Here is a 23,391-nt window from a genome sequence, read left to right as displayed (position 1 = left end):
CCTGCGCCTCCCTGCTCCTCTCCAAGCCAGCGGAGACCCGCGCCCCTGGGCACACCTTCCTGGAGCCTTGAGCTCACCCGTAACCGTTGTCCACGATCTTCTGGACAAAGTCCACGATCTCTGGCACGTACTCACTAACCCGGGTCAGGACGTCCGGAGGGAGGACCTGGGGACAAGGCAAGCCCGGCTCCAGAAGCCTGAGCACCGCTGGGCCCCGGTGCCCCGCCCCTCCCCCATGCACCACCCCCAGCCCCGCTGTCTTTTCAAAATGAATTTGCACACGCAATGAAGAGGGTCTGGATCCCGAGAGGCCTTCGGTCACGGGGCCCTCGGCCCAAGAGACCAAGGTCAAGACCATCTGCGACACTTACATTCAGGGCGACACTTACATTCAGAGCGACACTTACGTTCAGGGCTTCCATGTCTTTGTGGAACTCCGCCTCCCAGAATTTGGGCAGTTCAGAGAAAATAGAATTGTCCGTCACCTCACTGCCGTGCATGGAATCCAGCCAGTCAGAAAGCACATCCTTTGCTTCTTCCAGCAACGCCTGAAGAAAAGGAAGCAGGATGTGTGCACCCGCATGCAAGTTCCAGGGCCCATGGCGGGCGCGGTCTACGTGCGTCCGTGTCCACTCACGCGTACAGACTCGCCGTGCACGGCCAGCACCCGACCCGGGAGGAGACCCCAGAGCTCCCACGGATGGCCTGGCCGTCCAGAAGCTGGAGCTCTGACCGTGTGCCTGGAGGGTCAGGGTGGGCCTGGGGAGGCCCAGCAGTGCGTCGGGGCTTCCTGGTGCAGGGCAAGAGGGCACGCGGTGTGGTCACCGACGGCCGGGACGCCTGCTGGAGGGGAGGTTCAGAGCAGCAGACGGAGCCGCGATCCAGAAGCAGGTCTCCGTGCCCAGGCCGCCCTGCCGGGCACGTGCCATCAGCTGAAGGCCCCACGTCATGACTACAATGACGCAGCATCGGAACGAGTCACGTCCTGTCACGGCGGTCCTCACGCCACACCCAGAAACCGCCATCTGAGACACGATGAGACAGCGTCAGGGCTGCGCCCCAGCCCCAGCAACCCAGCGGCCCCGGCGCTCTGCCCTGGAGGATCCAGGGCTTCGGCTCCTTAGCTAGAGCGGCGATGGGTATGCAGACGGGCAGGCAGTCTGTGCTCCAGGTCTGTGCTCCACCTTCGGGGGCGCAGGCACAGAACAAGGCGGGAGGGAGGGAGCAGGGACCCTGGAGGGCAGAGGTGGGCGGGGCGGCCCCGGAGCAGCCCCCAGACAGAGCTCCTGGGAAACCTCCCAGGACCCAGCTGGTGCCCAGGGCGGGCAGGCAGAGGCGGCAGGGCTCCAGGGAGGCAGGCGCTGTCAGGCTGCAGCTGAAAGTGAGCTCTGGGCCTGCCCCACGTGAAGGGGCAGAAAGCCCACCGCTGCCGGCAGGATCAACACAGAACAAGACAGAGCAGAGGAAGGAGGTCCCAATCAAACGAACGCCTAGATTATTCATGTGTTTCAAAACACAAGATCAAAGGGGAAATAAAAACCTATTGAGAAGCAAAAGAATGTCAATGTAGATAGAAGCAGCAAAAACTTTACTTAGAGAAAAATTTATGGCCTTAAATGCTTAAACCAAAAAATGAGCTAAACTCCTAAGTGGTGAGAGAAAAAGGAGCAGAATAAACCCAAAGAGAAAAGAATGAAACAGGTAGCAGAGATGGGGCAGCGGCTGATGAAACAGGGACTCGGGCTCCAGCTCCGCCTCCCAGTGAAAGCCGCCACCCTGTTCCCACAACGACTGAAAGGGTGTCACGCAGAGAGGAGTCAACCACTCCTGGTGGATCCGTAAGGGAGGACGGAGAAGAGCATCACATGATGATAAAGGGGCCGACTCTACACTGAGACACCGTGACCCTCGATACGTACGCACCTCACAGCAGAGCATCAGACACAGCGGGGCAGACACGGACAGAGCTACAGGAAGAACAGATGGATCCAGCGTCACGGCTGGAGACTAGTGCGCAGATCCAGAGAATCAGAGGGAACGGCCGAACTCAACACCACCATCAATCAACCGGACGTCACTGACACCTGTGAAGAGACTGCTTCACCCACCAACAGGAGGAAGACACATTCCCCTCCAGTCACGTGGAGCAGTTCCCAAGAGGAAGCAGACACTGGGCCACGAAACACACCCAGAGACACTTAGAGCATCTACCAAGACAGAGGGCCCTCGGGCCATGAAACACACCCAGAGACACTTAAGAGGAACAGAAATCAAACAGTGTGTGTTATCAGATCGCAGTGAAATTAAACTGGAAGCCTACAACAGAAAGGTAACTGGACTATCCCCCAAACACACGGAGATTAAACAACACCTTTCTAAACAACATAATGGCCAAAAAAGATACCTCAAGAAAAAATTTTAAATACTTAGAACTCAAAGAGAATGAAAACACAACTTATCAACATTCACGGGACGCAGCAAAAGCAGTGTTCCGAAGAAATTTGTAACGCAGAATGCGTTTCTCAGAAGAGAAAGATACCTGAAATCAGATTTTACCTTAAGAAGCTAGAAGAGGACAGTATCCCTAATACGGGAACCAAAGACACTACAAGAAAACAGTCTCTCTCACGAACATAGACGAAAAAACCGATAACAAAATACAGCAAGTTGAATCTACAAAAGCATCAGGAGAATCATATCCCACAACCAAGCTCATCACACGCATGCAAGCCCCGTTCAACTTTATAAAATCAAACACTGTAAATTATCACCCAACGGATCAAAAAAGAAAAACCATATGACCATATCAGTATCAGTATCGTCTCCTATCAATGCAGAAAAAGCACTAGACAAAATCCAACATCCATTCACGACAAAAACCCTCAGTCAACTAGGAAGAGAGGGGCGCTTCCTCAACTTGACAGAAAACAGCTACAGAAAGCCCGCAGTTAGTATCAGACGTAAGGGCGAGAAACGTGACGCCTTCCCATTCAGAGGAGGTGTAATGCAAGCGTGTCCCCTCTCATCACTCTCCCAACATCGAACTGGAAGTCCCCGCTGATGCAATCAGTCAAGAAAAAGGGGGGGAAAAGACACAGATCTTCGTCAACTCATGACAGGATTATAGATCCTTCTTAAGTTGAAAATACCATTAAGCTGAAGAATGTATTTAACACTGCTCACCTACCAAACGTCCCAGCTTAGCCTGGTGTGCCTCAGACAAGCTCGGAATGCACTAGCCACAGCTGGAAACCCACTTAACACCGATCCTGCTTTGTAATTAAGAGCTGAATGCCTCATGTCATGCACTGAGTGCTGTACTGAAAGCGAAGACCAAAATGCGTGTGTGGGCACAGAGCCACTGCAGGCGTGTGTGGGCACAGGGCCACTGCAGGCGCGTCAGGGTTTGGTTTTTAATGCACCACTGTTCTTTTTATTTACTTGTTTATTTAAGGCTGTGCTGGGTCTGAACTTGGCAATAAGGAGTTCATGGTCTGAGCCACAGTCAGCTTCCAGTCTTGTTTTTGCTGACTGTATAGAGATTCTCCATCTTTGGCTGCAAAGAATATAATCAATCTGATTTTGGTGTTGACCATCTGGTGATGTCCATGTGTAGAATCTTCTCTTGTGTTGTTGGAAGAGGGTGTTTGCTATGACCAGTGTGTTCTCTTGGCAAAACTCTGTTAGTCTTTCCCCTGCTTCATTCCGTATTCCAAGGCTACATTTGCCTGTTACTCCAGGTATTTCTTGACTTCCTACTTTTGCATTCCAGTCCCCTATAATGAAAAGGACAGCTTTTTGGGGGTGTTAGTTCTAGAAGGTCTTGTAGGTTTTCAAAGAACCATTCAACTTCATCTTCTTCAGCATTACTGGTCATGGCATAGACTTGGATTACCGTGATATTCAATGGTTTGCCTTGGAAACGAACACAGATCATTCTGTTGTTTTTGAGTTTGCATCCAAGTACTGCATTTCAGACTATTTTGTTGACTATGAGGGCTACTCTATTTCTTCTAAGGGATTCTGGACCACAGTAATAGATTTAATGGTCATCTGAGTTAAATTCACCCTTTCCAATCCATTTAGTTCGCTGATGCCTAGAATGTCGACATCCACTCTTGCCATCTCCTGTTTGACCACCTCCAATTTGCCTTGATTCATGGACCTAACATTCCAGGTTCCTATGCAATATTGCTCTTTGCAGAATCGGACCTTGCTTCCATCAACAGTCACACTCACAACTTGGTGTTGATTTTGCTTTGGCTCCATCTCCTCACTCTTTCTGGATTTATTTCTCCACTGATCTGCAGTAGCATATTGGGCACCTACCGAGCTGGGGAGTTCATCTTTCAGTGTCTTATCTTTTTGCCTTTTCATACTGTTCATGGGGTTCTTAAGGCAAGAATACTGAAGTGGTTTGCCATTCCCTTCTCCAGTGGACCGTGTTTTGTCGGAACTCTCCACTATGACCCGTCCGTCTTGGGTGGCCCTGTATGGCATGGCTCATAGTTTCATTGAGTTAGACAAGGCTGTGGTCCATGAGGTCAGATTGATTAGTTTTCTGTGATTGTGGTTTTCATTCTGTTGCCCTCTGATGGAGAAGGATAAGAAGCTTCTGGATGGGACAGACTGACTGAGGGGGAAACTGGGTCCTGTTCTGATGGGTGGGGCCATGCTCAGTAAATCTTTAATCTTTTAATGATTTTCTGTTGATGGGCAGGACTGCATTCCTTCCCTGCTATTTCAGTCAGTTCAGCTCAGTCGCTCCGTCGTGTCCGACTCTTTGCGACCCCATGAATCGCAGCACGCCAGGCCTCCCTGTCCATCACCAATTCCCGGAGTTCACTCAGACTCACATCCATCGAGTCAGTGATGCCATCCAGCCATCTCATCCTCTGTTGTCCCCTTCTTCTCCTGCCCCCAATCCCTCCCAGCATCAGAGTCTTTTCCAATGAGTCAACTCTACACATGAGGTGGCCAAAGTATTGGAGTTTCAGCTTCCGCATCAGTCCTTCCAATGAACACCCAGGACCGATCTCCTTAAGGATGGACTGGTTGGATCTTCTTGCAGTCCAAGGGACTCTCAAGAGTCTTCTCCAACACCACAGTTCAAAAGCATCAATTCTTCAGCGCTCAGCTTTCTTCACAGTCCAACTCTCACATCCATACATGATCATTGGAAAAACCATAGCCTTGACTAGATGGACCTTTGTTGGCAAAGTAATGTCTCTGCTTTTGAATATGCTATCTAGGTTGGTCATAACTTTCCTTCCAAGGAGTAAGCGTCTTTTAATTTCATGGCTGCAATCACCATCTGCAGTGATTTTGTAGCCTAAAAAAGTAAAGTCTGACACTGTTTCCGTATCTATCTGCCATGAAGTGATGGGACCAGATGCCATGATCTTCGTTTTCTGAATGTTGAGCTTTAAGCCAACTTTTTCACTCTCCTCTTTCACTTTCATCAAGAAGCTTTTTACTTCCTCTTCACTTTCTGCCATAAGCGTGGTGTCATCTGCATATCTGAGGTTATTGATATTTCTCCTGGCAATCTTGATTCCAGCTTGTGCTTCTTCCAGCCCAGTGTTTCTCATGATGTGCTCTGCGTGTAAGTTAAATAAGTAGGGTGATAATATACAGCCTTGACGTACTCCTTTTCCTATTTGGAACCAGTCTGTAGTTCTGTGTCCAGTTCTAACTGTTGCTTCCTGACCTGCATATAGGTTTCTCAGAGAGGCAGGTCAGGTGGTCTGGTATTCCCATCTCTTTCAGAATTTTCCACAGAAGCACACTGGCTGAGACGGACTGCACAGAAGCATGGCCAAGAGGAGCTACCCCTTGCCCAAGGTCGGGGGCGGCGACTGAGAGCGCCAAGCTGCGTCAGCACAGGAGAGGCTGAGAGAAGCTACCACACGCCCGAGGTTAGGGCGTCGGCCGATAGGAGCAACCCCACTGAGAGGAGCAACCCCACTGAGGGGAGCAACCCCACTGAGGGGAGCAACCCCACTGAGGGGAGCAACCCCACGTCCAAGGAAAGGCAGCTGCATGGGCGCAGGAGGGCCGAGAGGAGCTACTCCACGCTCAAGGTCAGGAGGGGCAGTGGTGAGGAGATGCCCCTCGTCCAAGGTAAGGAGCAGCAGCTGCGCTTTGCTGGAGCAGCCGTGAAGAGATACCCCACGTCCAAGGTAAGAGAAACCCAAGTAAGACGGTAGGTGTTGCGAGAGGGCATCAGAGGGCAGACACACTGAAACCATAATCACAGAAAACTAGCCAATCTGCTCACACGGACCACAGCCTTGTCTAACTCAATGAAACCAAGCCATGCCCTGCTATTAACCTGGGGCCAAACTATGGTGGAAGATGAGGGTGACCTCCTGATTGCCAAATTCAGACTTAAATTGAAGAAAGTAGTGAAAACCACTAGACCATTCAGGTATGACCTAAATCAAATCCCTTACCATTATACAGTGGAAGTGAGAAATAGACTTAAGAGACTAGATCTGATAGACAGAGTGCCTGATGAACTACGGACGGAGGTTCATGACATTGTACAGGAGACAGGGATCAAGACCATCCCCATGGAAAAGAAATGCAAAAAAGCAAAATGGCTGTCTGAGGAGGCCTTACAAATAGCTGAGAAAATAAGAGATGTGTAAAGCAAAGGAGAAAAGGAAAGATATACCCATTTGAATGAAGAGCTCCGAAGAATAGAAAGCAGAGATAAGAAAGCCTTCCTCAGTGATCAGTGCAAAGAAATCAAGGAAAACAATAGAATGGGAAAGACTAGAGATCTCTTCAAGACAACTAGAGATACCAAGGGAACTTTTCATGCAAAGACAGACACAATAAAGGACAGAAATCGTATGGACCTAACAGAGGCAGAAGATATTAAAAAGAGGTGATAAAAATACACAGAAGAACTGTACAAAAAAGAGCTGCACGACCCAGATAATCACGATGGCGTGATCACCCACCTAGAGCCAGACATCCTGGAATGTGAAGTCAAGTAGGCCTTAGGAAGCATCACTATGAACAAAGCTAGTGGAGGTGATGGAATTCCAGTTGAGTTATTTCAAATCCTAAAAGACGATGCTATGAAAGAGCTGCACTCAATATGTCAGCAAAATTTGGAAAACTCAGCAGTGGCCACAGGACTGGAAAAGGTCAGTTTTCATTCCAGTCCCAAAGAAAGGCAATGCCAAAGAATGCTCAAACTACCGCACAATTGCACTCATCTCACACACTAGTAAATTAATGCTCAAAATTCTCCAAGCCAGGCTTCAATGATATGTGAAGCGTGAACTTTCAGATGTTCGAGCTGGTTTTAGAAAAGGCAGAGGAAACAGAGATCAAATTGCCAATATCCGTTGGATCAGCAAAAAAGCAAGAGATTTCCAGAAAAACATGTATTTCTGCTTTATTGACTATGCCAAAGCCTTTGACTGTGTAGAAAGAAAGAAAAGAAAGTGAAGTTGCTCAGTCATGTCTGACTGTTTGCGACCCCACGGACTGGAGCCTACCAGGTTCCTCCATCCATGGGATTTTCCAGGCAAGAATACTGGAGTGGGTTGCCATTTCCTTCTCCAGGAGATCTTCCTGACCCAGGGATTGAACCCAGGTCTCCAGCATTGTAGGCAGACGCTTTACCATCTGAGACACCAGGGAAGTCCTGAAAGTGAATGTCGCTTAGTTGTGTCTGACTCTTTGCGACCCCATGGACTGTGGAGTCCATGGAATTCTCCAGGCCAGAATACAGGAGTAGGTATCCTTTCCCATCTCCAGGGGATCTTCCCGACCCAGGGATCAAACCCAGGTCTCACACATTGCAGGCGGATTCTTTACCAGCTGAGCCATGACTATGTGGATCACCACAAATTGTGGAAAATTCTGAAAGAGATGGGAATACCAGACCACCTGACCTGCCTCCTGAGAAATCTGTATGCAGGTCAGGAGGCAACAGTTAGAACTGGACATGGAACAACAGATTGGTTCCAAATAGGAAAAGGAGTACGTCAAGGCTGTATACTGTCACCCTGCTTATTTAACTTATATGCAGAGTACATCATGAGAAACGCTGGGCTGGAGCAAGCATAACCTGGAATCAAGATTGCTGGGAGAAATATGAATAACCTCAGATATGCAGATGACACCACTCTTAGGGCAGAAAGCGAAGAACTATAGAGCCTCTTGAAAGTGAAAGAGGAGAGTGAAAAAGTTGGCTTAAAGCTCAACATTCAGAAAACGAAGATCATGGCATCTGGTCCCATCACTTCATGGGAAATAGATGGGGAAACAGTGGAAACAGTGTCAGACTTTATTTTCTTGGGCTCCAAAATCTCTGCAGATGATGATTACAGCCATGAAATTAAAAGACACTTACTCCTTGGAAGGAAATTTATGACCAACTTAGACAGCATATTAAAAAGCAGACACATTACTTTGACAACAAAGGTCCATCTAGTCAAAGCTATGGTTTTTCCTGTGGTCATGTAGGGATGTGAGAGTTGGACTGTCAAGAAAGCTGAGCGCCAAAGAGTTGATGCTTTTGAACTGTGGTGTTGGAGAAGACTCGAGAGTCCCTTAGACTGCAAGGAGATCCAACCAGTCCATCCTAAAGGAGATCAGTCCTGAATATTCATTGGAAGGACTGATGCTGAAGCTGAAACTCCAATACTTCAGCCACCTGATGCAAAAAGCTGACTCATTTGAAAAGACCCTGATGCTGGAGAAGATTGAAGGCAGGAAGAGAAGGGAACAACAGAGGATGAGATGGTTGGATGACATCACCGACTCAATGGACATGCGTTTGAGCAAGCTCTGGGAGTTGGTGATGGACAGGGAGGCCTGGCGTGCTGCAGTGCACGGGGTTGAAAAGAGTCGGACACGACTGAGCAACTGAACTGAGCTGAACTATGCTGGGTCTTCACTGCTGCACGGGCTTTCCTCCAGTTGCAGCAAGTGGAGACTCCTCTCCAGTTGCAGTGCGTGGCTTTTTCATTACGGTGGCTTCTCTCACTGTGGGTCCCAGGCTCCAGAGCACAGGCTCAGTAGTTGTGATTCGTGGGCTTAGTTGCCCCACAGCATGTGGTACCTTCCCAGGTCAGGGATTCACGTCCCCGGCACCGGCAGGCAGATTCCTCACCGAGCCGCCAGGGAAATCTGGTACATGAGTTGTTTACCCTGGTGATCGAGTAGCTGGCTGGGAGCTGAGGCTCACTGCTGACGCCCAGCAACCTGGGATCGCAGCAGACTGCCTACCGCTAGTCCAGAGAAAGATCAAAGTTCAAAGCTCAGTTTCTACCAGATATTTATCACTTTTGCACCATTTTAAAACCAAAAAATCTGGAAAGTCGTATTGTCCAGGGTCGGGGACAACCTGCACATCGACTGGGGAAAAGGACAGAACTATATGCCAAGACTACATTTGGGATTTGAAATTAAAATCTCAATACCATTTACGTTAGCTCCTGCAAAATGAAATACCTACATGTGAGTTTTACAAAGTACGTACAAGATCTACATGAGGAAAACTACAAACCTCTGAAGAGAGAAATGGAGAGAGAGTTCACGTCTGTGGGTACAAAGATTCAACACCGTCAAGGTATCAGATTTTCCCAACTTGATTTGTAGATTCAGTTCAATCTCATCAAATTCCTATCAAGTCATTTCACGGGTATTGACAAACTGAATCTAAAGTTTACAAGGACAGGAGGCGAAAGACCCGGGAGAGCCAACACAAGACTGAGGCAGAAGCACAAGGCTGGAGGACTGACCCTCCCCAACCCCAAGACTCGCCGTCGAGCTCAGGCAATCAAGACGGGCAGCGCTGGGCCTCCCTGGCGGTCCAGTGGGTAAGAATTCGCCTGCCATTCAGGGCACTCAGGTTCAATCCCTGGTCAGGGAACTTAGATCCCACATGCTGCAGAGCAAGTAAGCCCGTGTGCCACAACTGCAGAGTCCACGCACCACAGGGAATGACCCTGCAGCCCCGACGCAGCAAAAAAACCAAAAAGACAGTGTGGGGCTAACAAGTAAAGTGATGGAAGAGAACACAGTCCAGAAACAGAGTCCTACACACAGTCAAGTGCTCGTTGACAAAGGAGCAAAAGCAGGAAAAGGGAGCGGAAACGGTCTCTGACAAAGTGTGCTCAACAGCTGGGCCGCACGCACAGAAACCACGAACCACAGCCGGCCGCCACACACCTCACAGACACCACGAACCACAGCCAACCAGCCGCCACACACCACACAGAAGCCATGAACCAGAGCCAGCCGCCACACACCTCATAGAAACCACGAACCAGAGCCAGCCGCCACACACCTCAGGAGAGCTGACTCCAACTGGAACGCAGACCTGAACATAAAACGGGAAACTATGATACTTCTAGAAGATAATCCACGAGAAAACCTAGATGACCTTGGGTTCAGCAATGACTTCTTCCCAACACCACCAATGCACGATTCTTGAAAAGTAAGAATTGATAGGCTGGGTTCTTTGACGATTTTAAAATTTTCTGCTCTGGGAAAGACACTGTCAAGACAATGAAAAGACAAGCCACGGACCAGGAGAAACTATTTGCAAAAGACACGTCTGATAAAGGACTGTTATCCAAAACAAACAAAGAACTCTCAAAACTCAATGAAGAGAAAACTGCCTGATTGCAGAATGGTTCAAAGATGCTAACAGACACTCTGCCGAACATGATACAAGACGGCAAACACCCCTACAGGTGCCCCACCTCACGTGTTTTCAGGTAAACACAAACGAAACCAAGGGCCCGCTGCACAGCTGCTGCAACAGCCAGACGCTGACCACCGACGACACGGTGCCGGCGAGGAGCTGGAGTGACTGGAACTCGCACCGTCCCTGGAGGGGGTGCAGCCGCTCCGGAAGCTTGCGGGCTTCTTAACACACTACACACACTCTCACCACGTGGTCCAGCAGTTAAGCGCCTTGGTATTCACCCAAAGGAGCTGAAAATTTATGTCCACACATAACGTGGGTGTTCGTAGAAGCATTACGCGTAACTGCCAACATTTGGAAGCAAGCACGGTGCCCTTCAGTAGGTGGATGGTACACTGCAGTCCATCCAGTCGTGGACTAACCTTGAGTGTTAAAGAGAAACTAGCTCTCAAGCCCCCGCGAGACCTGGAGGAGCCTCCCGTTCGTATCACTAAGTGAAAGCAGCCGATCTGAGTAGGGCACGCGCTGCAACAGTCCGCGTCTCTGATACTCAGAAGAGGCCACACTCTGGAGCCAGCAGAAGGCTCAGTGGGCGCCAGGGTTCGCGGGTGAGGAGGGACGAACAGATGGAGTAGAGAGGACTTTCAGGCAGGGAGCCTAGTCTGTGTGAGGACACGAGGGCAGAGACGTGTCATCACACACGTGTCCAGACCTGCGCGAGGCACACCACCAAGAGAGAGCCCAGGGTAAACGGGGGACCCTGGGCGGTGACAACGTGTCAGTGGAGCTTGGCCAGCCGTAACAAACAACAGCTCTGGGGGCATGCTGACGGGGGCGAGGCTCCGTGTGCGTGGGGGCGGGCTGGGGCGGGGAGGGCCACGGGAAACCTCTGCGCCTTTCTGTCCCTTTCACCGGGAACCTGAAACTGCTCTAAGAAAAAACTCTTTTTAAAAGTCTTACTGAAACAGAAAGAAAGGCTCGACACAGCCAGAGGCGGATCTCTGAAACGATCCTTCAATACATAACATTTAAAGTCCAAGGTGTCTTGTGTGGGAATCGGCAAGCCAAGGAGCATTCACAACACATCTGGAGAACAAAACCAGGGTGAGGCCTCCTGCCCTCCCAGCATCAGTGACAAGACACCACGACACTCATGCAGGGCGGCTAACCGACCAGAGGGGCAGAGCTGAGACCCGACACGCAGCAGACGGGTATGCAGTCCCCGAGGACAGCGGGGCTTGCCATGTTTGGGGACGACTGGATCCCTACTCAGATGACTTCCGAAACTAATTCTGGGTGCTCCCCTGATGGTCCAGTGGCTAAGCCTCCACACTCCCAGTGCAGGAGGCCCAGGTTCAATCCCTGGTCAGGGAACTGGATCTTACATGCCGCCAGATGAAGCCGGGGATTGTCACAGTGAGGGAAGGAAGTCAGAGAAGCAGAAATCTCACTTATACCGAGACAGAAATGATACAAATGAACTTATTTACAAAACAGAAACAGACTAACAGAGAATGAACTTATGGTCACCACCGGGGAAGGAATGCAGGGAAGGGATAGCTAGGGAGTTTGGGATTGAGGCAGACACACTGCTGTATTTAAGACAGACACAGGGAACTCTGCTCATTGCTGTGAGGCAGCCTGGAAGGAAAGGGGGTTGGGGGAGAGTGGGTACATGTATACGTATGGCTGAGGCCCTCTGCAGTCCACCTGAAACCATCACAACATTGTTAATCAGCTACACCCCGATGTAAAATAAACAGCTAAAAAAAAGTTCACGTGCCGCAACTAAGACCTGGCACAGCTACACACACGCACACACACGCACACGCCTGCACTCACGTGCACACGCACACATACACACGCACACGCATGCACACACGCATGCACACACACACACACACACACAGAAAAAACCCTCAAAACCCAAACAAATTCTGGGGGATCAAAGACTTAAATGTGAACTGTACAACTTTAAATTCATTAGAAGAAAATACTGGAGAATGTAGTCGTGTTTCAGGGTAAGAAAAATTTCTTAAGACAAAAATGCTAAGGATAAAAGAAGCAGCTCGATAGAGTTAATTGCATTAAAACTAAGACTCTGTGTTATTAAAAGAGAAGCCACAAATTAGGAGAAGATGTTTGCAACACATTTAAATGACAAACAACTAGCGTCCAGGAAACATAAGCATGCTTACAAACCAGTAAGAAGACAAACCGCCCAGGGGAAAACGGCGTGGAAGATGCCTGTGCAGAATGACGACCAGGAAGTGAACCCACGAAAGGGTACTCAGTCCCACAAGAGGCAAGAGAAACGGAATTTCACCCCGCGGGACTCACCACCTGCCAGTCTGCATCTGACACGCAGGGACGAGCCTGGCCGCACAGCGCGCTGCTGTACAGGCCCACCAGCGGGACACGGGAACACGCGAGGAGGGTGCAGTCACATGCAGGCATCGGTCCACACCAAAAGGCTCTGAAGGGCGGCTGCACCTACAACCATTTGGCATGGACCAAGAATGGCCATGGACGTGTGAAAGTCAAAGTCGCTCAGCCGTGGACTGTCACACGACTATACAGTGGACTGTACGTGGACTCTACAGTCTGTGGGATTCTCCGGGCCAGAATACTGAAGTGGGTAGCCTTTCCCTTCTCCAGGGGATCTTCCCAACCCAAGGACAGAACCCAGGTCTCCTGCATTGCACGTGGATTCTTTACGAACTGAGCTATCAGGGAACCAAACTTCAAGGACCTCTTGGCATGGACCACATGTCCTGCAAACCCAGGAAGTAACACTTCCTACTGCAAACTAACACAGCGGTCCCTCAGAACGCTGAGCTGAGCTTCTGTACGAGCTGCTTCTGGGGACACACACAAAAGAACAGAGAGCAGGGATCTGCACACCGTGTTCGCAGCAGCAAGATTCACAACAAAGGGGAAAACAGCGTTCATCAAAGACGAAGGGATACACAAAACGCGGTCCAGCCCACGAGCTGAAGTGTCACTCAGTCTCAGAAGGACCTTCCGACATACGACCTGGATGAACCTTGAGGACACTTTGCTATGTGAAATAATCCAGCCACTAGAGGAAGAATCCCGAATGATCCCACATCTGTGAGGTCCCAAGAGCAGCTGGATCCACGGGGCTGGGAAGCAGCCAGGTGGGGCCAGGGGCTGGGGGTGGGCGAGCAGTGAGCATTTCCCAGAGACAGCGAGCATGTCAGCTCCGGAAAGTGAAAAACATTTCTGGAGATGGGCAGTGGTGGTGTTCACACAACGACGTGAATGTGCTTAAAAACGGTTAAGCTGGGAAACTGCATGTTACGCGTACTGTACAGTTTTAATAAGGACGTTACTGGAATCGCCGAAGAAAATTCCCAGCATCGCTGTTGGAAACAGAAATGTACCCAGCTTCTGGCCAGCCTGAGGCATCCCTGATCCTGTGTGTGGTCTCAGATGCAGGCGCGGGAAAGCCTCGTCCCCATGACCCTGTGCCCCCGACCCCTCACCTCGCTCGGGACATGCACACCCAGGAGCGGGGGCCCTGCAGGCCTGCACCCCGACACGGCTGCACCTTCCCCGGCCTGGTCGGCTGCACCTTCCGTGAGCGGCCAGCAGGGGGCGCCGGAGTCGAGGAGAAGGGCCGGGGGACCCGGGGGGCGCTCAGGCCGGAGGAGGCGGGGACTGCGGAGGAAGGGATGTGCGGAGAGGGACCCGGTGTGCGGAGGGGGACGGGGTGTGCGGCTCAGGCCGGAGGAGGAAGGGACCGCGGAGGAAGGGATGTGCGAAGGCAAGGTGGACAGGGTGTGCAGAGGGGGACGGGGTGTGCGACTCAGGCCCAAGGACGCCGCTGCCCTCAGGGGCAGCAGACCACGCTCACACCCAAGGGGGCCCGCGGCGTCTCCACTCGGCTTCTCCAGGCGGTGCTGCTACAAGCACTGGCCAGAGACCCCGAGGAGGCCGGAATAACCCTGAGAAGCCAGCCCCCCGCGCCTGCCGAGGGCGCCGCCTTGACCGGACGCACCTCAGCCTCACCTGCACGCGGCCGTCCAGCTCCTGCCCGGCCTGCCCGGCCCGCAGCGCGCCCTCCAGCGGCTCCGCGGCCTGCGCCACCGCGTGCTGCAGGCGTTCCAACATCTGCTTCTTGTCCGGGTCCACAGTCTCCTGGAGCTTCGCGGAGAACGGCTGTGTGTGTGAGGAGAGGCCACACCGTTAGCCCCGCTCAGCAGAGCCCCGGGCTCCCTGCCAGCTCCACGCGGAAAAGGCCGGTCCTGCCCCCCGCCCGCGGCCTCCGGGGGTCTGGGTCCCGAGGGCGTCATCCCGCGTGTCCCCAGCAGGCAGGTGGTGCTAAGGGCGCAGGGCCCGTCCCTCTGATGTGACCCTGGACTGAGGCAGCTGCCCTAAGGCCACGGCCGGGACACACAGGTGTCCCCCACGACGCCTCCATCACAGAGGCCCCACCGCTCAGCCTAGAGGATGACTGCTAAGCTCTGATTTTATTCCTATTTTTTCTGGCGGAGATAATACATCATAAGCACAAGGGCAATCGTTACTGTAATTACTAAAGGTGGTGATTAAGAAAGAACTTGCCTTATCTGACCTCAAAATATAATAACCATAATCTGTAATACTGTTTTTTCAAAACAAAATGTTAGACTGGAGAGAACTAATTTATTCAGATAACTGTGAAAACTTCCAGGACCACCCACTTAAGAAGCCCGGCAGCTTCGCCTCTTGGTCACACGCCTTTGATTCAGTCGTGACTCCATGTGGAAGGTTCCCGGGTCAGCGCTGACCAGGGTGACCGGCGCTGAGCGTCTCCCGTAAGTGGCAGGAGTGGGCACCGCCGCCCGCCCCCGCCCGCCCCTCTGCCTCTGCTGGTGGTTTTCCCCACGGCCCGGAGGAGCTCCGTGACGGTGACCTCGTGACCCTGCGTGTGACGGAGCCCGCTGACGACGGTCCCCGTGCTGGGGATGGGGTGGACGGGAGGGACATGGGGACCCTGAACGGCAGCGACCCACCTGCAGGGCGGCTCGCACGTCCTCCAGCAGCTGTGCTGCCTGGGGCTGCGTCTCCCGGTACCGCTCGAACAGGTAGTTCTGCCGGGCCCTCTTGATGATCTGGGAGCAGAGGAGGAAAGCGGGGTCAGCCGGGTGGTGCTCGGTGCCCGCGCAGAGGGCAACGCGGGGGGGGGGGGCGGTGCGGGGTGCGGGGGGCACAGCTGCTACAGGCGATATCTGAGAACGCGGCTCCCCCTCGCCCTTCTGAGCGCGGGGTGGGGGGTGGGGGTGGTGGGGTGGTGTCAGCCTGAGCCCACCCTCCCCGACCCCTGCCCTGGGGGTTGCTCACATTTAGCGGGGTTTTCAACAGCATCAAAGCAGGTTAACACAAAGCGTCATCCTCATAAATCGCAATACAAGTACCGTGGCGGGGCGGGGGGGGCCGGGGGTTCAAACAGCGTGTACTGAGCTGAGCTGGCTCAAGCCAACATGGGTTTATTAACTCACCCAAGGTCATTTCTTCCCTCATGCCATCCACTGTATTTAAAATTTAATCCTAAGAACTCCCTTTACCTTATCGTCAATGTCCGTGATGTTCATGCAGTAGAAGACGTCAAATTTGAAGTAATCCCTCAGCACTCTTCTCAGGATATCGAAGGAGATGTAGGACCTGCGGCGACGGGAGGCAGGCCTTTCCACCCGCACAGCAGCGCGGGGGTAGAGGAGCCCGCCTTTCCACCCGCACAGCAGCGTGGCGGGAGAAGGGCCCGGCCCTCCCCAGGGAAGCGGGTGGGGAGGACTCTCAGGCGCAGGAAGGAGAGCGTCTGGTCAGAGTCCAGAGGGCAGCCTTGGGGCTGCGGGAACTACTTCTGCTTGGTTGCCTGGACTCTAGCTTTTCTAGAGTACTAGCGGAATGAGAAGCTTCCACCTTTAGAGCTGGGCACCGCGTCTCCGCTCAGCCCAAGGGTGCTCCTACCTGGCGTGCCCCATGTGCGAGGCGTCGTAGACGGTGGGCCCGCAGCAGTACCATGTCACCCTCCTTCCGTCTTGCGGCACAAACACGTCCTTGGTTGGAAACGAGGGAATGACCGTCACGAGGGGCGCAGGACCAGTGCCAGCGGCCATGAGTGGCTCGCGCACCTTCACAGGATCGCTTAGCTCGCAGAAAGCCGCAGTCCGGGCTAGGGCTGGGGCGCCGCACCGGACCCCTAACAGTGAGCTCCACGACCCAGGGGCCCGGGGAGCAGGCCCCCTCCTCCCTGGGACTCCACTCACGGACACAGGCCGGGGGTCAGGGAGACGAGCGTCTGGATTCTGCTGCTTTAACGAGAGCAGTCTCCGTTCATCAGGCACCTGCTGTGAGCCAGGCCAGAGCCGAGCGCGCTGACTGTCCAGCACTCACTCCCAGAACAACGGGAGGAGGCAGCTTTCCTTTCCCAGCTGCCCGGGGCCCACACTCCTGGAGGAGCCGGCCTAGGGCGTGAGGCCTCCTGCCAACTGCCCAAGGTCTCAGGTCAGTTCAGGGCCTGCTGTTTCCAACCAGTCCACAAGGGGGACCCTGCCGCCCATCTGCTCAGGGTGCTGGCCCACAGAAACCCATCAGCCCTGCGCAAAACCCCTGGAGCCCCTGATTCCGCTGAGCAAGCCCTGGCCAGTCCAGAGCCAACCTGCCTTCGCACTCACACCTGCCGGGCTCCCGAAAGCAATGGCTCCGCTTGGCTGGCACCATGACAGCAGATGCCACCACATGTCCCCCAGAGGGCACGCAGACTCCTGGCCCTGAGCACACCCAGAGCCAGGAAGCTGACGGGCAGCCCCTCAAGGTGTGCCACACGGGTGTGCACGCACGCTCCCGAACACAGCCCTGCGGAGGACGCTCGCCCACCAGCCGAGGGGTCCTCCAGAGCCACCCCTGCCCCCCGCAGCCCCCTACCTTCCTCCGTGTCAGGCTGTTGTACAGGCGCAGCTGGCATGGCTCAGACCCAGCTGGAGGAGACCATGTGGGCTGTGCACGCCGCCCTCTGCCTGCTGGGGGAGAGCACAGCTGGGTCAGTGCGGGATGAAGGGATACCACGGAGCTCTGATGGTGTGGCCCGATCCAGTGCCACCAACCCAAACCCCTGCTCTGCTTGCTCATGTCTGAGCGGTAGCTTGTCCCACAACCCCTTCCCCTCGGCCCGCCACACCCACCTCCCCCCGCTGGCTCCAAGCACGGGGCACCCGTGAGGCCGGAGGTGCACAGGCAGGCCACGCGGCTGGACTGATGCCCGCCTGCCCCCAGGAGGACACCTCTCTGGAGGCTTCGGGGGATGGGGACCATCTCCAGGCCCAGGAGCCAGATCAGGCTAGAAAGAGCCACTGGCCCATGGCTGTGGATGGTCAGTAGCATGGCCTGCAGCCCAGGCTCATCTCCATCAGCAGGCGGCCAGCTCCCCACCCCCGAAACATGTAGGCTCCCAGGCATGGCTCTGATGTGCACCCTGGGTGCACCTCCACCTGGTCCCAGAGCCTTTGGGAACAGCCCGCGGGCCATGTCACGGGGGCGGGGAGGGGGCTCACGGAGCCCAGCCTCCTCAGGTTACAGTCACCAGGGAAGCCCCGCCCTCCTCCCTGACCCCGATCTCCTCCTGGCCATTCCCCTGCCCTGTGGCTGTGAGCCCGAGCCTCCCACTGCATGAAGGGCAGGCCTGACGGTCTGCAACGAGGGCCTGGGAGGTGGGTGGGGTTGGGGGGTAGCTGTGTCCCAAGGCTCCGGGAGAGACACCAAGTCTTTACACCCTCCACCACCACTCGGGGCACCAGTGACCCTTCTGCCACCCCAAGGCACTGCTGCACGCCTAACATGGCCGAGCTCAACGGCCTGCGCGGCCCCTGCACCCCTGCGGGCACAGGCTCCTGGTCTCAACGCCACCCCCACCCCGCTGCCGCGTCTGCAAGGCGACCGTCCTGCCGCCAGAGGACCTCCCGCTGCTCCCCGAGGGTCGCAGAGAACTCAGCCCTGGGCCCGGCTACAGGCCACCCAGAGGATGCAACTGACCGGTGAAGGGGTGGGAGACGGCTGTGTGTGTGTGTGCGTGTGTGCACACCAGCGGGTGCGGGGGGACAGACAGAACCACCCAGCAGCTCCCGACTCCAGGCCCAAGTTGCGGACGCACGGAAGGGCTCCTGTGGTCAGCAGCTGCCCAGGCCTCACCGGAGACATGCCTCAGAGCCCGCTGGGACGCCGCCTGCTGCTCCCCCCACCGAGACGCTGCAGGTCCCCACACAAGAGATGCCGCTGCCACGGGGGTGACGGGGAGCTGGCCGGAGCTGCTCACACGCATGCCCGGAGCCGGGGCAAAGGCGGGGCTCGCAGGACTGAAGGCTCGTGCAAGGGGGTGGCAGCGACAGGACCCAGCAGCGGGCACATGCAGGGGGACACCCTCCAGGACACAGGGTCAGACTCGGACTTCCGCGTCCCCCGGAGAGCAGCTACTGCCCAAGAGCTGGTGAGCAGTCACAGAAATGGGCACTCAAAATCCCCTGGCCAAAGAGAGTCGGGAGGCGTCCCCAGGGCCCTGGCTTAATGAGATGGGAGGGTCGCCAGAGGCCCTGGGGGACCCACTGCCCCACGCCCGGCACCAATGGTCTCTGCCGGGCGCAGCCCCCTAGCTGTGCCCAGCCTTCCTCTGGCTGCTTGGGAACAGCACACACGCCTGCGCCTGGCACCCCCGTCCGGGAACGTGCAGAAACGCAGCTCTGACCCACCAGCACACCACCAGCATGCCCGGCTCACTGAGGCCCGGAGAGTGAGGCTCCGGGCAGGGAGGGTTTTGGGAGTGGGGGGACAAAGGGGACGTGCCAGCCCGCGATTGCGTACCCCGGGCGCCACACGCACCACAGCCTCGCAAGAGGGGCGGCTCAGAGGGTCACACCCTGGGGACCCGCAGGGCCATGAGCCACCCTCTGTGGGCAAGAGCAGGCCCTGAAACTCCTCTTGGGAGGGGGATGGGGCAGTGGGGGGGCGACAGAGAGCGCCCCAGGGTGGGGGGCACCCGCCCAGGACAGGCTGGGGGACGTCTGAGACGCACCAGCGAGGCAGACGCTCGGCCACTGGCACCCAGGGACTCAGCAGAGGACACCGACCCTGAGGGTTCTGAGCCCCAGTCCACCAGGCATCTTGCCACTCGGGGTCCCCGCAGGCACCCTGGAGGCATCCGTGTCGGGGCACCAGGAAGGCCTCCCTGCCCTGGGGAACCCACTCCCTCCTTTGCAGGGGCGGATACCCGCCCTTCCCAATGGGTTCCTGTGCCACTCTCCCCACAAGCTCCAGGCTGGAGGTTGCAGCTCCAGACAGATGGCCACACCAAGGCTGCGCCCCGCCCACCCTGACCCCACCCGGGAGGCCACGCCCTGGGGAGAAGCACCACCTCCACTGGGGAAGGGGCGTCTGCGGCAGGATCACCCAGAAACCAAAGCCCACCCCACCCAGGAGGAACACCACCCCACCTCCACCCCGTTACAGAGGGGACCGGCAGAGGGCAGGTCCCCAACGTCCAGGTGAAAGTGCAAGTCGCTCACTCGACTCTTTGCGACCCCATGGACCATACAGTCCATGAGATTCTCCGGGCCAGAATACTGGAGTGGGTAGCCGTTTCCTTCTCCAGGGGACTGTCCCCGCTGAAGGATCTAGAAAAGACCCCGCAGTCTGCCCGGTCCAGCAGGGACCACGAAGACGGCATGTGGATCTCCCCGCCCCCCGCTCAAGGGGGTGCACACCCCAAGCCAGGCTGGGGGGACAGCTGCTCGAGGGCACCGGCCACTACGGATTCATCTACAGATTCATGGGAGGGGAGAGACCACCCAGCAGGCAGACGCCCCCTGCACACCACAACCGGGATGGCGGGGGGAGCAAGAGCTCTGAGCCCCCTCCTCTCAAAGCCCAGAAATGCCTTCGCTCTGGGTGCGCAGGGTTCCCACCACTAACACTGCTTCAGGATCCAATGGTGGATGCACACACCCCTGTGACCTCAGGGGAAACTTAAGGAGAAGCAAGTCAAGTCCAAGCGGGGTCAGGGAGCTGACGGCCAAGGCGGGCCCCCACCCACCAGCGGCTCCACCACAGCAGTGCGGGGTCGTGATCCTTGGGGGTCGACGCCTCGGCTTCCATCCTAACCTCCCCTCGGGGCGCTGGCAGGGCCCCCAGGCCAGCAAGGAGGGTCTCACGGCCAGAAGCTGCTCTGCTACTCACTTGCTTGGAGCCCGCAGGGCGGGCGTGCGGCGGGGGGGCTGCCCAGGATCGCGGTCACATGCCGGAACCAGCGGGCCACGTGGAAGAGCTGCGGGTCGGCCGGAGGGCCCGAGAGCTGCCTGAAGGCATCCACGTCCGCCTGAGACAGGGCAAAGCCCTGCAAGTAGCTACGCGTGCTGAGGTACGCGTCCAGCGCCTGCAACCGGGCCGCCTCGTCACTAATGCCCAGGATGGCCGTGTAGTCGGGAGCTGCAAAGACAGAGGACGCATGTCAGTGGGCCCGGGGACCTGGGCGAGCCCAGGATCGGGGCCGGGGCTCCCCATTCCGGGCAGGAGACACCCAGGACGGGCGGAAGCCCAGGGTGCAGGGACAGGTGTGGAGCAACTGCCTGTGGGCTCCAGGCAGGACGAGGATGTTTCAGAACCAGACAAACGCGGCTGCAGGAGGCTGTGAATGTCACAGATGCGTGAGCTGCACACTGAGGTGGCTAACCTCACGGCTGGTGATGCTCACCTCAATTACACACGCGCGTGCACACACACACCCCTGCTAGGCACTGGGTGCCAGACGGCCGGTGCTGACCGGTCCCCTCACGCCGGGTGGGCTATGGGCAGCGGTGAGAAATGCAGAGCTCTCTAAACCCAGCACTGGCCAGGCTTCCAGCGGCCAAGGCCCAGCTCCGAGGAGCCTGCAGCCCGCCCCGAAATGCCTGCTCGAGGCGGCTCCACCTGCCCGGAGAGGAGCCAACTGGCCAGCGCCTGGCACAGGCCTGCCCCTGGCAGGGGCCCGAGGCCACTGCTCTGCCCTGGAGCCACAGGACCGGTGTGGGAGGACAGAACCCCAGCCTGAGCGAGGACCAGCCGGCAGCCTCTGCCAGCAGAAGGCCCTGGGCCCTGACCACCCTGAGATCCTGCCCCGACCCCACCGAGCCGGCTTGCCACGCAGCTCCTGCCCCCCAGTCACTGCGTGACCCTGTGTCACGGCTCCAGCCACTGTCCGGTGCTCTCGCCTCCTGCGGGGGGCAGGGCAGGCGGAGGCACAGGCCCCGTGGCTGCGGGGAGGGGGCTGGTCTCGCTTTCTTCCACAGAGGCGCCGAGCCGGGAGGCGCCCGAATGTGCCAGGAGGAGCCCGGCCCGGCCGCACCCGGGGCCTGGCCCCTCCTGCTCTCTCTTCTCCCTAGTTCCTGACACACGGACGCCCCCACCCGCTTCCCTACACTGACCGCGGGCTCCTCTTTCATGCTGGATGAGACTCAGTTCAGAAAGCTACGTTGAGGGCCTGCCGGCGGGTGAATGGAGCTGGGGGGAGGGCCAGTGCGCGTCCCGCGGGGGCTACATCGCCCTTGAGCACCTGGCTGCCCCACGTCACCCCCCAAGCCCACCCTCCCCGTCTCTGCTGCAGCCGCCTGGGCCGGGACCGGAGCGCAAAGAAGCCTTGCCCCCCGTGACCCCCACCTCGTGCCCCCAGAATCGCACTGGACAGACAGACTGCCCTCACTCCGGGTGAACGCCAGGGAAGAGGCACCCCCTAGGACCCGCCCACCTGGACAGTGGCTGCCCTGGGCTGAGGTGCTCCCGGGGCGTTTAGGCTCCCTCTTTTCTCTCACTGCCCGCGTTTTCTGCAATAAGCACAGGTCCTTTTCACAATAAGAAAAACACATCAAATGTTTCACCAACTGGATGGCTTTAAAGCGCTAACGAAGCAGGTCAGGGGACAAGGGCTCGGCGGGTTTGCACCCCTCCCTGGCTGGGTGGACCCCCTCCCAGGTAAACAGATGCACACGCACGCACGCACACGTGCGTGCACACACACACACACACACACACACACACACACACGCCTCGTAAAGCCGCGGTGTTAGTGAGATTACACTTGTAAACTGTTTGAAATACTGCCGGGCGCACAGCCAGCGCCCATCAGCTACTATTATTATCATCATTATTATTTTACTCGCTCCTGTGTTGTTACTGCTGTAATGGCCCTGGAGGAGTTTACCCAGGGATCACACACGCGTTTATTACTAAGAGTCCCGTCTGGAGCAGGGAGCCCGCAGGGCAGAGGGCCAGTCATCAGGTCACTGTGGTAGCTGCGTTCCAGCCTAACTTGAGGAAACAAATTTAAAAATAGGTCAGCTTTCAAGTGGCTGTGGGTTTGGGCCAGACTGCAGTCTGGCAGCGAGCCCGTGATGCCAAAGGCAATGAGTGGACACAGAAGCGGGGCGCCCATCGCTTCCCCGACCCCCCTCCCCCGGGAGCCCCGCGCACACACGACTCCCAGCACTGCATCCACCAGCCCACTGCGTGGCCACCCAGACACACAGCTTCCAACGGTGGGAAGGCCCTGATCGTGCACCGTGCTCACCACGGTTTAGAAAACGCTGAGCTGAGCTTACACAAATCCGAGAGCCAGGTGAGGAGCCCAAGGCACACAGGCCGTGGCCCCAGCTCCTTCCTTCCCCACAGCGTGTACAGCTGCCCGC

General features: G+C 56.0%; 1 protein-coding gene across 2 annotated transcripts in view; it reads right to left on the bottom strand.

Moving 5' to 3' along the window:
- Window positions 1-23,391, bottom strand: part of CARS1 (cysteinyl-tRNA synthetase 1) — a 52,108-nt gene that overhangs the window by 24,842 nt on the left and 3,875 nt on the right. The window contains exons 2-9 of one of the 2 annotated variants that reach the window (XM_061407344.1): window positions 20,912-21,160; window positions 17,615-17,709; window positions 16,658-16,746; window positions 16,255-16,351; window positions 15,703-15,801; window positions 14,717-14,866; window positions 408-548; window positions 78-166 (exon numbers count right to left, since the gene is read on the bottom strand). In XM_061407344.1, coding sequence (XP_061263328.1) covers window positions 78-166; window positions 408-548; window positions 14,717-14,866; window positions 15,703-15,801; window positions 16,255-16,351; window positions 16,658-16,746; window positions 17,615-17,709; window positions 20,912-21,160 — 1,009 coding nt within the window. The remainder of the gene's footprint in view (window positions 1-77; window positions 167-407; window positions 549-14,716; window positions 14,867-15,702; window positions 15,802-16,254; window positions 16,352-16,657; window positions 16,747-17,614; window positions 17,710-20,911; window positions 21,161-23,391) is intronic. The other variant, XM_061407345.1, reaches the window with a different exon arrangement.

Source organism: Bos javanicus, chromosome 29, assembly GCF_032452875.1.
Source record: "Bos javanicus breed banteng chromosome 29, ARS-OSU_banteng_1.0, whole genome shotgun sequence".
In the NCBI taxonomy this organism is placed as follows: Eukaryota; Metazoa; Chordata; class Mammalia; order Artiodactyla; family Bovidae; genus Bos; species Bos javanicus.
The sequence above is the reverse complement of the archived record's forward strand: the minus strand, read 5'-3'. Positions and strand labels throughout refer to the sequence as shown.